Source organism: Mytilus edulis, chromosome 3 (genome assembly GCF_963676685.1).
Source record: "Mytilus edulis chromosome 3, xbMytEdul2.2, whole genome shotgun sequence".
NCBI classification, from domain to species: Eukaryota; Metazoa; Mollusca; class Bivalvia; order Mytilida; family Mytilidae; genus Mytilus; species Mytilus edulis.
Window position 1 is genome coordinate 39,449,407 of NC_092346.1, and position 16,756 is coordinate 39,466,162.

Consider the following 16,756-nt stretch of genomic DNA (forward strand, 5'->3'; position numbering starts at 1 on the left):
TACACATAACCATGATAACTTTTATTAACTACGATACAGCTCTTTCTATTAAATATGAAACCAAGGCCGAAAAGATTTATATTTTAAAATATCTTATTTATGTTTTATTAACACACAAGATTTCATTCATAGTAATATTTAAGCATATTAGTTTTTATAATAGTGAATACATCAATAGACGCATTTACATCAGTTCATTCCCCTTTTCACAGTGCACTTAGACTAATCACATTAACCACATGTGGTGTATCTTTTTTTTCCTACAATTTGTTTGACGGAAAGTTTTAAAAACTAGACCAAATAGCAGAAGAAAGAAAACCAGTAAATGTAATTCTATTGATAATATATTTTATTTGTTTGTTTTTGTTTAAACAGATTTGGGGTTTTCTTTTTGAATGTGTTATTTTTGGGGTCAAGGTGACTCACAAGGTCATTTTTTTAAATTAAGGTCAAATGAGTGAAGGTCAAATGGTATGATGTTTTTTGGGGGGTGAACTATCTTTTTGGTGAAATGATATCACAAATGAGACCCATTCGTTAAAGAAAACATATGTGTGATATAAAGTCTGGCAGAGGTCTATTTTAAGGTAATGGAGTTCTGTAACTAGTATTTGAAAATACTAAATGTGAAAGCGGTTGTAGAGAAAACAAATTTACACGAAATCAATGCAAAACAGTTCACCAAAGGGATCATGTTCTTACTAAACCGCTCTGTATCTCTTACACAATATGTAAAACAAAGGCAACAGTAGTATTCTGGTGTTCAAAAGTCATTAATCGAATCATACAACTGAAGGAAGACCAATGCGATGAAGATTTTCTAAATATAAAATAAGGAGATATGGTGTGCTTGTAAATGATACATAAAGACATGGATACATACAACAATGGTCACCGTTCGGCCTTTAACCTATCTAAATTATAGCAATTTTATTTTTTGTGCTTCATTGCATGAACATCAAGTACAGTTTATCAGATATATCCTAAGTGTAAAACTAAAAGTCACACCCTCCTTCTATTTGCATTGTTTCGTAAGATTTTCCGTAGGTATGAGGCAGTCATGTTGAATTCGGAAGTTTTGAATTGAAATTTGAGACACACTCGTCAACATTGGTTTGATATGATTCATTATTAATTTTTTTTACTAAAAAAAAAAATAACTCGCGAGTAGAAATAGATGTTTTCGATGTATTGGTGTTGATATTACAATTTTTGTAATCTTTTTAATCAGTAATTAATAGTATTATTCATGATACCTGGTCATGTTTACAATATAATGACGGTGGTGTAAGATAGTGATGGTTTTATCCCACGACAGGTGCCCAGACCTCTTACATGGCGGATCAAAGATCAAGACGAAACTGAGAAAATGACAGTTTTTACCATCTTTGTTGGAATTCTAGTATCGGGTATGTATTTTAGTGTTGTTTTTTTTAACACAGGATAATTTTGAGAAAACCATTTTTGTGTTTTCGTGAATTACTTAAACTTTCATTTATATTGGTGAATAATTATTCATAAAAACACAAAACTTTTTACCACTCTAAGGCTATATTGAAAAACACTGGTTTACGACAATCGTTAAGATCTATATTTTGTAAATGTATTATTTTTCCGAGAGAACACATGGGGATACTCGCCGAACGAGCTTTGAAACCTCTCCCCTTGCAAAAGTGTTTGCTGGAATTCTGCTGGATATATCGAATCCGCAATCCTGATATTCCCACTAGCATCATTCGTTAAAAAAAAAACTCATTAAGGAACAATGCCGAAATTTTTACGCAATGTGGTTTGATTGCCAAAAGGACAACTACACAACAGAGTTCAAATAAAGCGTATTAAATCAACTATAGACTCAAACAGTGATCCTAACCCATACCTTGTAGTCAGGTTTCCGACATGACAAAACATGAAACATTTTAATCGAAAAAAAACTCAATGGTCTGATTCACGTCGACTCAATTCGAAAAACAAATATTACATACAGCAACCAACGACAACCACTGTATAACTTTCTATATATTCTAATTTGCTGTCGAAATTGATTTTCATCTTGTGTCCGATCCTACCCTTTTTATGCTTATTTGATATCATCAATTTCAAGTAAATCGTATTGTTCTTTTAAGTTACTGGAGCGTTCCTAGTAATTCTAAGAAGTGAAAACAGTAAGTTAACATGTCGGCAACTCAATGATTGTAACTAGAAAAGAATCTAGATAGAAAAAAAAACGTACTATGTTAAAATACTACATTTAAATGTATTTCACCGAATACAACTAATTATCTTTGCAGGATGTTATAGTTTTTCACTACCAGGTCTGCAAAATGTCCAGACAGATGATAATTTCACAAAAACTTTTGGAATTATACCAGGAAAAAGCACATACAAAAAGACAGATCCAAATCATTCAATCAACACAGAACAACTTGGGGAACATGTACTCTCATCCCAGGAAAAAGTTTCCACTTCCGTCTCAAATCACGGTAGTCTTGCAACAACGCTGAATCAACTATCTGGTATGTCTGCACTTCAGTTGCTGAAAATTCTAGGAGTACAACTTGGAAGTAATGCGCCTCTCAACATCAATACAAACGCCATCATCCATCGCCTGCCACAGCAACAAAACAATGTTCCAAAGAAGCAACATTATACGGTAGAACCATTGAAACCAACAATGAAAACACTTTCAAACTATGGACAAAAAACTGGAAGTTTTATGCCTACTGATAACAACGTCTTAAGTACACCCCGCCCACCACAGCAAATGAGCAATGCTGGAAAGTTCAATACTCAGCAACAATTGAGTCCAGTTTTCATGATGACGTCAGGAATGGGTGAACAAAGCTTCCCTGATACGTCTTCAATTCAACATCCATCTGGTTCTAATCATGAAGATAATAAAGCAAAATTGTTTGACCCTGATGCACTGATGCAAGAAATGATGAGCTCTTCTTCTTCATCACTAGGTGCTGGGAAATATATGGTAAAACAGAATGTTTCTCCACAAAATTGGGCACCTAATCAACAGAAAAATATTAAAACGAATACCAAAAACAGTCCTGGCATGTTTAATCCTATGCATGGTCAAACATCTATCAACTTCAACCCTGATTCATTCAACAACATAAAAATGAATTTTCAACCAGATGCACTCTTGCTTTCTGTTAATAAAGGGACACCGCATATTAGTAACAAACTTTCATATGATCCTGATAAACTTAACAACTACTATGGAAAGTTTAAACCTGGACAAATGTTCCAAGTTGAAGATATGAATACACCGCTACCACCAGTACATCAAAGTTTATTCAATGCCGACACTTTAAACAAAAAGTTGATGAGCAGTGCCAAAAAGTCAGATGACCCAAATCCGAACAATGAAAACACATTAGCTTCATTGCAGTCCGAAATTGTCCCGCAACCGTCATTGAAGAAAATGTCAGGTTTTGTGCCTGGCTTACTTTTTCCTGGGTTTAAACCTGATAATGACGAGCTTGGGAATCACTTTTCGGAATATGACACAAACTTTGTAGAAAGAGCAGAGGAAAGTAAAAAAAGTATCAAGCATAGATATGCCTTTGTAGATATGTTATCAGATTTACCAGCAGAGCCTGACCATTCAGTTAACCCGGGAAACCTTACAAATCAAACTGCACTTGCACCAACTAGCCAATCACAGACAACCATTACAGCCACTATGGATACTACAACTCAAGGGACTACTTTTGTGTTCACAACTTCAACTGATAGCCATGAAAACCATAGTGAATCCAGTAAATTTATGCCTGCTCAGTCAAACCACCCTCAAAATGGATTTGTTCCTGGGTCTTTGACAGGAGATGGGCGAACATTACAAATGATGGTAAATAAAGGAATGTATAACCCTAACGTGGTCAATCAGCAGGCTTTCTCAATGAATAATATTCAAAATACAGGATCATCAAATATCAACAATAACACAACGCATCAGACGTCGAATAGTTTTGGAATGATGTTTAATTTTAATCCTTCATCAGGTAACCAACCAAAAATCAGTTTCAACACTAATCAGCAAATAGGAATGGATGGTTCAAGTGGGTCGACGTCAAACAACTACAATACATTTTATGATCCAAATAAAATAAATCAAAATTCATATATTAACCCATTCGACAAGGCCCAGACGAACATGAATAACATGTCAACAGGGCAGTTTGATAATTCACAATTCTTAGGAAATTTTGACGCAAACAAGGTTAATATGGGGATTATTGGAAATTCAAAAAATAGTACGCAAAATAGTATGAATTCTGGGTTTGGTGGACAATTTAACCCAACAGAAGTAAATAAAGCATATTTTAATCCAAATGTGGTAAATAAAGAGAGAATTAACTTTAACCCTTCTAAAATGTTGGAATCTAATGCTGGCTATGACAAGAAAACAGCCGAAAGTTATACATTTGATCCGAATAAAGTCAATGACTTACATGTCAATTTTCTTCCTCCTTTTCTTCAAGACAATTCAAACTCAACTGCAGGAAACAGTTCAGGTTCTGGATTTATCCCGGGTCTTCTGTCTGGAGGTAAAGATGATAGTGGTGTATTTGATCCTAGTAAAATGAAGGCTGGCATGTTGTTTAATCCAAACGCAATGATGAATACGAACAAAAATACGACAGAAAATGGCGGCATCTCAGATAAAAGTCAAACGAATATGATGTTTAGTCCTTCGGCTATGATCGGTAACATGAAGGGTTTGATATCGGGAGCAAGTTTTGATCCAAATGCAGTAAACAAAGTTAACATGCATTTCAGTCCTAATGAAATGATGAAACAAGTCCCTGGCAACGTTGAAAGGACATCCAAGACTGATAATCCTATAATTGGTCAAGGAAGCGATGAGAAAGTAAAATAAAGAAATTATCGAACAAACAAAAGGATAGATATTATGTTTTTTTCTGACTAAAACAATGTTTTTTTTCTACGAAGGCCAATATGGTTTATTGCAAGAGTAGACAGTTTAGCTATTGTTGGTATCGTTTGTTCTTAAATATACTGATATCTTTTTTTTTTGGGATAAACTTGCATGTAAATCAGGCTTGAAAGATTTTGATCCCTTTATGTTCATGCATTTTCTACCTCTTAATGTTTATTAATTCTCTTTGTATCAAGGTAAATCTGATATGCAGATTGACTATTTCACTTTTGTTATTTTTGCTCCATTTTGCGTTCAGTAATTTGAACAAATGTGCATTCACGTCGGAAACGTTAAAAAAAATAAAAATATGTGTATAAATATGACTTCTTCCCTTGCTCTCTCCCACAGAGGAATGTTTATAGAAGGTGGTCTTCGTAAAACTAATTTCGATTAAGCATGAATGCTTAACGAACATTTGATGGCAAATATTTCATGCATATTTAAGGCGAGAAGAAAATGTTAACAAACTTGCTTTGTGAGTCCACAAGATTAAAAAAAAAAAAAGTGTAATTCACATATTAACATGCGATAATTGTATTGCTAAAAGTTGTACACTTACATTGAATTATTATTGGTAAAACGAAGGTTGAATATTTTATTTAGATATAGAAAAATGTGTAATGATTGCCATTGAGACAACTCTCCATCCAAGTCCAATTTGTAAAAGTAAACCATCATAGGTCAAATTACGGCCTTCAACACGGAGCCTTGGCTCACACCGAACAACAAGCTATAAAGGGTCATACAAACTACTAGTGTAAAACCATTCAAACGAGAAAACCAACGGTCTGATCTATATAAAAAAACGAGAAACGAGAAACATTTATGAACTACATTCGCTAACTTGATATGGAATATATATACTTCGGCAACTTCCATGAATGGTTTAATTGATTAAATTGTCAAACTGAATAAATGTAAAAGAGGGAAGAAAGATACCAGAGGTGTAGTCAAACTCATAGATTATAAACAAAGTGAAATCGCCATGGCTAAAAATATAAAGACAAGGATTTCCGCAATTTTATAAAAGTATCCCTTTTTGCATTATATGTCAGACTCAAAATTGCCACACTTCTCCAAAAGGTATGAACAAATTTAAAAGAGACTATACGTGATCCGGCATCAACCGTACGTTTTCTTAAAATAAAAAAACAAAAAAAAAAACAAAAAAAAACCAGCTACTGGTGAGGTGTTTTGCTTGAGATAAGGTACATGGACTGAGGTCTAGTTAATATAAAAAAGAAGAAGTGGTATTATTGCCAATGAGACAACTATCCACAAAAGACCAAAATGACACAGACATTAACAACTATAGGTCACCGTACGGCCTTCAACAATGAGCAAAGCCCATACCGCATAGTCAGCTATAAAAGGCCCCGATAAGACAATATAAAACAATTCAAACGAGAAAACTAACGGCCTTATTTATGTAAAAAAAAAGAACGAAAAACAAATAGTTAAACTTTTTCTGACCAATAAACTAGGGTTTTATCGTTTCGAAGTTTTCGTCACTCGATGATGATAATAAACAGGTGCAAAAATATTTAAGTTCCTATAATCCAATCTCGCCCCACAACTGCATAATGGTAGAAGATGGTGAATTTTAAAATTGAACATCAAATATATAGATGGGTTTTTTTCATGCCTAAGAAAACGGCAACCTAAGTCTTTTTGTAAAATAGTATGATTCGGGAACTTAACTTTAATAGTGTTACCGAATTATTTGTGCCTCCCAAAATCACGATTTTGTAGAATGAAATTTAGAAAATGCTGAGCCCTCTCACCAAACCCAGGTATCGTTTGTTAAAGTATCCATTTCTGATGAAAATAAAATAAAATATTTTCCTCGCTCTCTCTTTGAACATAATCAAATAGGACAGAACATATTGACATTGACAACACTTTCTGAACATCCGTCACTTGCTTTTGTAAACTTGTAAAATATATCTTGTCTGATGCACAACAGGTATATAATGCACAACTGGTATGTGCTTATCCAAAAACACAATAAGTGGTTACACAAAGAATGTACAAAAATGTGATTACATACACACTCCGTACTACAAGGATAAGCAGTGAATATATCATGACTTAATAGGGTGTGGCTATAAAGCAAAGTATTATATAACTTTTTTTGTCTTTAAAAAAATCACCACACACTATATTCTATAACAATTTCCAGTATTTGCTGAAAAGATGTTGGTAATTTTTCATTACCAACTTCATTGTCAATGACACCTGTAATTGACTTTTAGAATAACAGAAATTTGATGATATTTTTCATGCTGAATCTTATCAATGGAATGGTCAATCCTAGGAACAAGATAAAACCTTGTTTTGAAACCGAATTAACTTGTCTGAAATCAATTACAAACAGCGTTATCTTGTTTAGATACTAGGACATAGGAACAGCTCCAGTCACTGTTACTGCCAATAACATTATCGTCTAACTGTTTTCATTAATTAAGTTTCAGTAATTTTAGCCGCTAAAAGGTTGTACCTCAATTTAAGGTGGAACCTAACACTTTGACTAAAATATAATTGGCTCGTTTAATTTTCATAAAATTTGGACAAAATATTTACTTTGACCCCTTTGATTTCAAAATCTTTGCACCTCACATTCTCTCGGAAACCTTTCATTGGATACATAGCAATTTTACAAACACTATTTTTTTTATCATTGGGAAGCGTAATATTTCTTTATCAATACAACGTGATTAAAACGTTTATATGATTTTTACAGAGTTATCTCCCAGTGGTGTTGGGTACCACCTTTAGAAGCATCGTTTGCATCAATATCGTGGCAAGCACCATGCAGTGGCTTTATTTGAAATGTGACAAATACTTAACTCTTACATTTTGAACCTTCATTAATTGTTTTCTTTTAGTTTTTTTTATGATACAATTCAAATAAATTATTTTGCTCCTTATCTTACAAATTCAAATTCAAATTCAAATATATTTTATTGCTAATCAAAGCGCCCACAAGGAGCAGAACAATCAACATTAATTACATACAAATAAATGATTACAAGTGATTCAATATGATTAAGACACAAGCACAGTGTTTAGTAATATAACTAGGTTAAAAAAGGGGGGTCACTGGGCATTACTATATCTATATATCATTTAAGGAAAATTTTCTGTATGAGGATAAATTTTCAAATAATTCTCCGAGTTTCTAGAGTATGAAAATATCTTTAGAGGACATTAGCCAAATAAATTGTGATTTAATATCTAAACCACTAATCATTTTTTACATGACCAGATTCAAAACTACCCGACATCCTTACCATAATAATTTTAAGTTGCAAAACATAATACAAATCCCGAACATCAACCTAGAAAATAAAATTTGTATAGCTAAACATTTTAAGTCAGGAGTTTTGCATTGTAATTGAAATCGGTTTGAATAATTTGGTAGAAATTAAAACTTGGTTTCCAGTATAATCGTATTAAAAGTTTGGTCAACAGTTCCCGTATTGTACCACTTAAAGCAGATATTCATATGCTACATTCTGATGCAAGCCTTACCCATTCGTTACAAATTTTACTAGCATAGTTTTCCGATTGGTCTAATGCACTGAAGACGGTGCATGTTGTGTTACAGTTTGTGAAAACGATTTTAAATTACAAGTGAAAAAAAAATATAATTTTTCCATCGTTATCTAATTATTACATATTTCATTAACTCTATATATTTTTATTTGCCAAAAAAAAAAACTTGGTTTATAAAATTTAGATACACCATCCTTTTAACGAATATAATGACTTCGCGCTCCAAGATCAGACAACTTTTGTGCAAACGAAGTAGTGATTAGTGAAAACATGAAATACAAGTTTGATAGCCGATTTCATGATTTTGTGACATGAAAATTTTTTCAGTTTTCACATAAATTTCTTTGTGAAGATAAGTAAGGGTTGAATGATCCCATATCAATTCCACCTGCCGAAAGTATGTTATCGAAGACATGAACTTTTGATACGAGTTCTCACCTGCGACCTTCAAATATTAAAATAATCCTAAAATTTCATTCATAATTCACACCGAATATGGCGTGGACAACGGTGATATTGTCGACATTATTGGTCAGCCATGCATTCGCCATTAGTGGTAAGTTTATATTTTTGGAAGGAAATTTCATGCTGAACGTAAACAAAAGGGAAAACCCCAAAAGTCTTTAAACAAAATATTATTAAAAAAAGTTCATTGTTTCTATTAGATTTTTGTGACCATTCCCTTACCTTTGAAATTAATTCAAATTTAATATGATTTCGCCTGTACATGACTTAAAAAAAAATCACATAGCTTCTTTGATTCACATCTATAAGTGAAGATTCATCGTTATACATTTACATGAAGTCATAGTAGTATTTATTTGTTCAGTTCATTACTAAATAATGTTTTGCTATTCTAAATTTTAATTGTTCCAACTAATTTAAGCCTTCCTTATTTCAATTAGAAATTTCGTTTTTTTTTTTTTTTATCAAAGTTTAGATCAAAATAGGCTCAAATGACAGATAAAAAACAGAAACGGACGGTTCGGATAAAAGAACATGGTTACGAAAATATGCCACAACATATTAAATCCATAATAATCGAATTAAAAAAATCGTAATAAAAAATTATTTATAATGAGACTCAGTGAGATTACATGGTAAAAGCAGTTTGAAAATGCAAAAAACAAAACATATACGATATGTTGACGAATGACAAATGCGTTTTTAAACCGTTGGTTTTCCCGTTTGAATGGTTTTACACTAGTAATTTTGGGGCCCTTTATAGCTTTTTGTTCGGTTACAGCCAAGGCTCCGTCTTGAAGGCCGTACATGGACCTATAATGGTTTACTTTTATAAATTGTTAATTGGATGGATGGTTGTCTCATTGGCACTCACACCACATCTTCCCATATCTATTAAATAGCAAAATACAAAAAAATATAAAACATGTATAATACTAGACTAACTTTAACGATGGAAGTATTTTTTTTATTTTTATGCTTTAAATCATTATAATAGGTACGAAAAGACTTCCCGAAATCGCGTGATTTTTCGCTAGTTTATACAAGTTTTTTTTATTTTCACGGAAATTTGAATTAGAGTTAAAATGTCATGTCAGGTGGTAATCTTGCAAGTTCTAATTAAAGCTTTAAGTTTATGCCCTTCATTTTCATTGTGTACGTACTTTCAAAATGCCTAGACCTTACTAAAAAAACAACCTAGAAGGATACATTCTTTTTAACAGAAATGTTATCAATATTTTCATTTCTTTTCAGTGCGACAAGCAAACAGCACATCCGGGGGAACATCAGGTGGGGGTTCTGGAGGAGTGACTCAGACTGGTGGAGGTTCTGGTGGAGTGATACCAAGCAGTGGAGGTTCCGGTGGAGTTACCCAGAGCGGTGGAGGTTCCGGTGGAGTTACTCAGAGTGGAGGAAGTTCTGGTGGTACACCAGGAGGTTCCGGTGGTAGCTCCAGTGGATCAGCATCACAGAATATTCAACCTCCTCAGTTTTTGTTAAATCCATCACAGTTTCTTGGCGGCGGAAGTCAGCAAAGGTATTTAGATACCGAGATTTTCTTACCAAACACATGGGTCTGGCAATAGTGCATTTGATCAATAGAACATAATGACTTGCTATGTTGTCATATTTTCTCAAATAAAAATATAGTAGTCTAATATTTATGGTGCCACACGTGGAGCAGAATCTTCTTAACTTTCCGGAGCACAGGATATCACCCCTACTATAAATGAGTTAGAATAACCCTTCGATGTCTTTCGACACTCAATTATAGAATTGAACGAACTGAATAAGAACTATCATTTATTATACTGTTGTATTTCAGTTCTAGCGGAGGAGGGTCTAACAGCAGTGGTAGTGGTTCCAGTAGTAGTTCTGGTGGCGGTAGCAGCAGTGGCGGTGCCCAAATTCCAAATTTTGATCCAAACAAAGTCAACCAAATACAAGCCAGTTTTCTAGATCCATCAAAACTGCAGCTAGGATCAGGCGGAGGAGGGGGCAGTGGTTTTAACCCCGACCAGATCAACAGCATGTTATTTAATTTCCTGAACCCTAGTCAAATGACAGCAGGGAGGCGTATGTATTCCATCTTTATTTATGTTTTTGTAAATTTTAATCCAAAAAAATAACCCAATTACACATCTAATTCCTGATTCAATATTATACGATAGCTGTAATGCGCAATTTACTGTATTATTTAATTTTTATTAAACAGGTAGACGACAGACAAGTCAAAGTAGTTCCGGCGGAAGTAGTGGTGCTAGTTCCGGCGCAAGTAGTGGTGCTAGTTCCGGCGGAAGTAGCGGTGGAAGTTCAAGCAGTGGAAGTCAGCCACCAAACTTCGACCCTAATAAGGTAAACCAGATACAATCCAGTATGTTAGATCCTTCCAAGTCACAGCTGGGTTCTGGTGGCGGTGGCGGAGCTATGTTTAACCCAGACCAGTTCAACACAATGAAGTTTAATTTCTTTAACCCAAAAGCACAAACTAGTGGCGGAGGTGGTAGCAGCGGTAGCAGTAGTGGAGGAAGCCAGCCACCAAAATTCGACGCAAATAAAGTTAACCAATTACAAGCCAACATGTTGGACCCATCCTCATCAAAATTGGGTCAAAGTGGGGGAAGCGCCGGTGGATTTGATCCAGATCAATTCAACTCCAAAACATTCAACTTCTTTAATCCACAAAACCAATTAGGAAAGAGAGGTATTATGTCATTTATATAATCAATAAAATTTCATAGAAAGGAAAATGTTTCGAACATGTAAGTTAAAATTACAAGTAAATACATAATCAGAAGGAAGAAATTCAAATTCTTTATTATAAATAGTGTGATGTGTTGCTATGCATTTCATTTCAATGCACTGCTGTCACCCAGATATATAAGAAAAGAACAGTACCTCAAATCTTTAAAAAAACAAAACATATTCAAAACATTGGCATCCAGAAATGCTCCTGGCATCCAGAAATGCTCCAAACATCGATGTTGTCTTTATTTTACATGTATTATATACTTATGAGTTGAATTGTAATAGCTAGCCCGTTGTGCTTCTTTTTGTTTCATTTTGAATAGAAATTTAGGTCTCGATAAAAAATCGTTTTGTATTTTCTGTTCAATTGATTCGTAACTTGTCTATACTCAAATGATTTTGAACCTGAGATATGATATGGATGCTTCCATCATTTAAAATATGAGGTTGGCATCAAGATTTTTATGCCCCACCTACGATAGTAGAGGGGCATTATGTTTTCTGGTCTGTGCGTCCGTCCGTCCGTCCGTCTGTCTGTTTGTCCGTCTGTCCCGCTCCAGGTTAAAGTTTTTGGTCAAGGTAGTTTTTGATGAAGTTGAAGTCCAATCGACTTCAAACTTAGTACACATGTTCCCTATGATATGATCTTTCTAATTTTAATGCCAAATTAGAGTTTTTACCCCAATTTCACGGTCCACTGAACACGGAAAATGATAGTGCGAGTGGGGCATTCGTGTACTGAGGACACATTCTTGTTTCTATATGTATCGCTAGGTTTTCTCTCGTTTACGTATACATGGTATATCGAATGTTTAATTGTATTCAGATTATATAGGAAAATGAACAAATTTACAGACATGGATCTAGTACTTTTGCAATCACACCTAATAATACTTTATACTTCTCTATGATATGTAACTAACTTATTATCAGAATGCTCAAATTGAAAGATTTATCATTTGGAGAACGTTTACTCATTTCACAATTTTCTTGTCGGAAATCTGTTTCAGAATTTACAAAAAAGGTAGAAGATTTAAGAACGTAGATGGTGTATAGCCCTTTTCGCGCGCATTTCACCGCCTGTTTTCAAATTTGATGTACCCATTGACATGTCTTCGTTACCAAACAAATAAAAGTGTAAAATAAAAATTCGTTAATTATCCGATTAAAAATTTCAAAACAAATTTTAACCTATGTGGTTGGTCCTTATTGACTTGCTCGTATAATTTATATACTAATGCTTAAATCTATGTTTATAATCTTTATATTAAGTACTTAATTTTTTTAGTCCTTTATAGGATTGTAACTTTTACTTTCTGTCTTTAATAGGGTTATAATATTTACAAGTGTAAGTACTTTAAAAGGTCAATGAAACAAGGTTTTGCACGTGTTGGTAAAAGTTATTTGTGCGTGCATTAATGGAAGCAGGCGTGCACATGTTGGGAATAAGTAATTTGAACATAATGGCTAAGGGATAACTTATATGCACGTGTTGGTAATTATTGATTGATTTATTGTTGTGTAAGTCCAGCAGCAAATATTTCGTGCATCATTATGGACAACGTATTGGTAATGAGTGATTATATGCGCAAAGGATAACTCATATGCAAATGTTGGTAAAGGGTAGCTTATTTGCACGTGATGGTGAAGGGTTATTTGTAGTGGCATACATTTTTGATGGTTGAACTTCAAATCATGTTTATTTTTATTTTTTTTAAATTGTGGTGCTAAATCTATGGCTGCAACTTCCTAAGGGGTTGGCGAACTTCTATAGTTTTAAGTGTTAACACCGAAACATGTGTTACCTAGTCTACTGAAAGGCTATTTTGCTTTGAAGTCAAGAATGAACTTTGAAAAATGGCTGCTTTTGCATTGTATTGATATTGTATGATACTTATTTAAGTGCACGCGACACTTGTTTCTGTTTTGAAAAAATAAATATGCATAAGAAGTTTGAAAGCATCAAAACCAGGAATGCTGTAACACACGTGTCAACACTGTTTAAGGTCAATTGACTTTGGTTTGTACTTCAGTGGCTTGAAGTAGATTATCCGTACTCTATAAATCTAAACGAGACGCTTAAGTACATGAAAAGTTAAAGCTAGCAGATGCGCAGTATACGTCAATGAAACAACAAACAAACACCACAATAACGAAAACAATATACGTAACATACATTCTGACACAAGTAAGACTTTAATACCTTTCATAAGAACAGCGGTTTTTTTTAATTCGACAATAGGCGTTTCGATTCAACAACATTTAATTTAGAGAGGTGTGGCCAATGTTTGCTTCACTAAGAAGCTCGAAATCTGGAAGATGATGGAGCCTAGAAGAATACAAAAAAGAAAAGAATATATGATGCAATTTTAAAACGATTTTGCATTACTTCGGCTGTTTTCTGCTCTTTGGTCGGGTTTGTTGACTCTTTGACACATTCCCCTTTTCCATTCTCAATTTAAGTAGGATAAAAAGTCAAATGAGAAAAAAATCATTTTTGATCCCAACAGCTGTGATGTGCAGTCGTGGTTACTATTTAACTGTTGAAATTTTAAAACCTTGTACAATCCTGAACCTGAAATAAGTGTTTTAATTACTAGTATTACTGCAATATTACTAAGTTGCTAACTACTTTTTATTTTTTTCAAGGTATTGATAAGTTTATACCGGGGTCGCAATTTTCAATTTTTCAATTAAAATCAATGTTCTTTCGTCATAAATTTTACTGTGACAATTTGTATAACACCCCCGCCACAAAAATACCAAAACAAACAAACTCTAGCAATTTAAAAGAAAACAAAATTCACAGATAAGCAAATATCTCAACGCCCTTAAAAAATACTAATAAAACTTGCACTCACAACAATTAAGAATATAACTGAGTTTTTCAGATGTGAAGATTTTCATAAAGGCAACAGACGTCATGTGGTGGCAATGACTCATTCTGGTTCTCTTAACCAAGCGAGCTTAAACCTTTTCTTAAGCTTCAAACCACAGTGTACATGCGTTTTTGTTCAGTATCACTATCACGGCCCTCACGGTACAATCATATTTCAAAGTTATTTAGGGAGCTACCATTTGATTTTTATGGGGGGGGGGGGGGGGGGGGGCTAGGATGAAAAATTTTGTCCTGCATTTTTTTGTAGCTGTAATCTCTGTCCTGCCTTTTTATTTTTCACTCTGTTCGGTCCTGCCTTTTTTTTTTAATTTATCCAGACTTTTTGTTACCTACATTGTCGTCCTGACTTTTTTTTTGCAAGTGTCTCATCCTGCCTTTTGTTTTTACTCAAAACTCCTGTCCTGCCTATTTTTTCAAATTTCATCCTAGCCCCCCCCCCCCCCCCCCTAAAAATCAAATGGTAGCTCCCTTAAAAACTTGACATTTTCCATCATTCCCCTAAAGCTAATATTTATTAAATCGTTATTTTTATTGAATCAAGTTAAACCTGGAATATGCAGAAAGTTTGACAGGATTATCGATATAGATTTAAACAAAAAAATCGACATTGATACCAATCGGTGCATAGAAATAAATGGTTCATCCCCTATAACTTGCAATAGATAACAAAACGAGTGCATGGTAAACTAATTTCAATATTCTCTTTTATTTACTTACAGATGCAGTTAACTATGCTACAGAAACCAAAAAAGAGCTATCATATGATATTAAACATAATTCAGGAATCATAAAATGTATTTTGTACAGAAATTTGTTTTTAATAAACACAAATCCTAATAATTTGTTTTGTCTTAGATGTGTCAATATTTCTTTTATGGTTTACATGATATTTTTTTTAATGATATTCTTCTTTTAATCTAGATACTGCGTCATTATGTTAAGAGTTTGCTATCTCTCATGAGCGGCGATGGTCATGGTCTCGATCCTTTGTAAATTATGATTGTAATTCTTCTTTTTGTCTTTATGCTGTTGTTAAAATAATGGAACATTTTCATCTTCTTAAATTTTGATCATATATGTAAAAAAAAAATGTTTTTTTTTTTTACTGAGACCATATTATATAGTCATCATAGATACAAGGATTTGTAGGCCAGAAGCGCGTTTCGTCTACAAAAGACTCATGTTACGCTTTCAAGAGTGAGAAAAAAAAGTTTAAAAAGCCAAATTAAGAACGAAGTTGAAGAGCATTTAGGGCAAAAGTTCCAAAAGGTTTTGTCAAATACATTTAAAGTAATCTATACCTGCCTTAGGATATGGAAGATTCAAAGTGTTATAAACAGGTTAATTCATGTCAACACAGACTATAGTAGGTTGGTTACCGTGATACACTGGGAGATTACATCCCAGCTCCTTTGTTCTAACAGGGGTGATCTGAGCCGGATCACCCCTTCCAGATCACCCCAGTTTAAGTGTCTTTGTTATGCATGCTTTCCTTTGTTCTGAAACATTTTGGCGGGAAGGACACATCCACTGTAAAAGTTATAATTAATTATACGGAAAAGACTATGCATCAAAATTCACGTAGAAAAAATCCAGTGTATATGCCGGCCATCGGGGTGATCTTACACTGACACACCGCGCCATCGTGGGATAACTATTAAAGAAACTTCCACTAGCAGTGACATTGACGATGGAAACACTCATCATAGATATTTGACAGTAATAAAATTTTGAACGTCAGGCGCATATATTGTTAAGATAGCTATCGTAAAATTTTCCTTCATATATAGTTACGGTCTCGCTCAACCTTCTAATATGCTATGTGCATTTTATTCTGCTAAACCCTATCATTGGGTGATTCATCATTTGTGTAAAGGCGCAATTCATCGGTGATCCTTAACAAAATTCAATTTGCGAGTGTCAAAGCAAAACCAAATAAATGACCAATGGTAAGGCTCATAAAGTTGCTGCTGCTATTTAATATAAGATTATCTAGATACTGTATAAATTACTTATTGTAATCACTCGGGGTATGTCGTCTGTGTGTGTCTTCTAAAAAGCCTAAAACGAATTGGTCAATTGTAATTTATTTGGACCTAGATAAGATAAGAAATAGCTAAATGTGAAAA

The 16,756-nt window shown here is 33.8% G+C and overlaps 2 protein-coding genes across 2 annotated transcripts; both read left to right on the plus strand.

Annotated features, from left to right (window-relative positions):
* The first annotated feature begins 1,324 nt into the window (after nt 1–1,324).
* On the plus strand, nt 1,325–5,024 carry LOC139516501 (GATA zinc finger domain-containing protein 14-like). The gene is made up of 2 exons (XM_071306651.1): nt 1,325–1,409; nt 2,292–5,024. The coding sequence occupies exons 1-2, from the start codon at nt 1,370–1,372 to the stop codon at nt 4,892–4,894; spliced, it is 2,643 nt and encodes an 880-aa protein (XP_071162752.1). The 5' UTR covers nt 1,325–1,369; the 3' UTR covers nt 4,895–5,024.
* Nucleotides 5,025–8,952: 3,928 nt separating this feature from the next.
* LOC139516465 (loricrin-like) lies at nt 8,953–15,468 on the plus strand. Its single transcript, XM_071306601.1, has 6 exons — nt 8,953–9,071; nt 10,235–10,517; nt 10,806–11,056; nt 11,196–11,684; nt 13,058–13,076; nt 15,347–15,468. The coding sequence occupies exons 1-5, from the start codon at nt 9,011–9,013 to the stop codon at nt 13,063–13,065; spliced, it is 1,092 nt and encodes a 363-aa protein (XP_071162702.1). The 5' UTR covers nt 8,953–9,010; the 3' UTR covers nt 13,066–13,076; nt 15,347–15,468.
* Nucleotides 15,469–16,756: the final 1,288 nt, after the last annotated feature.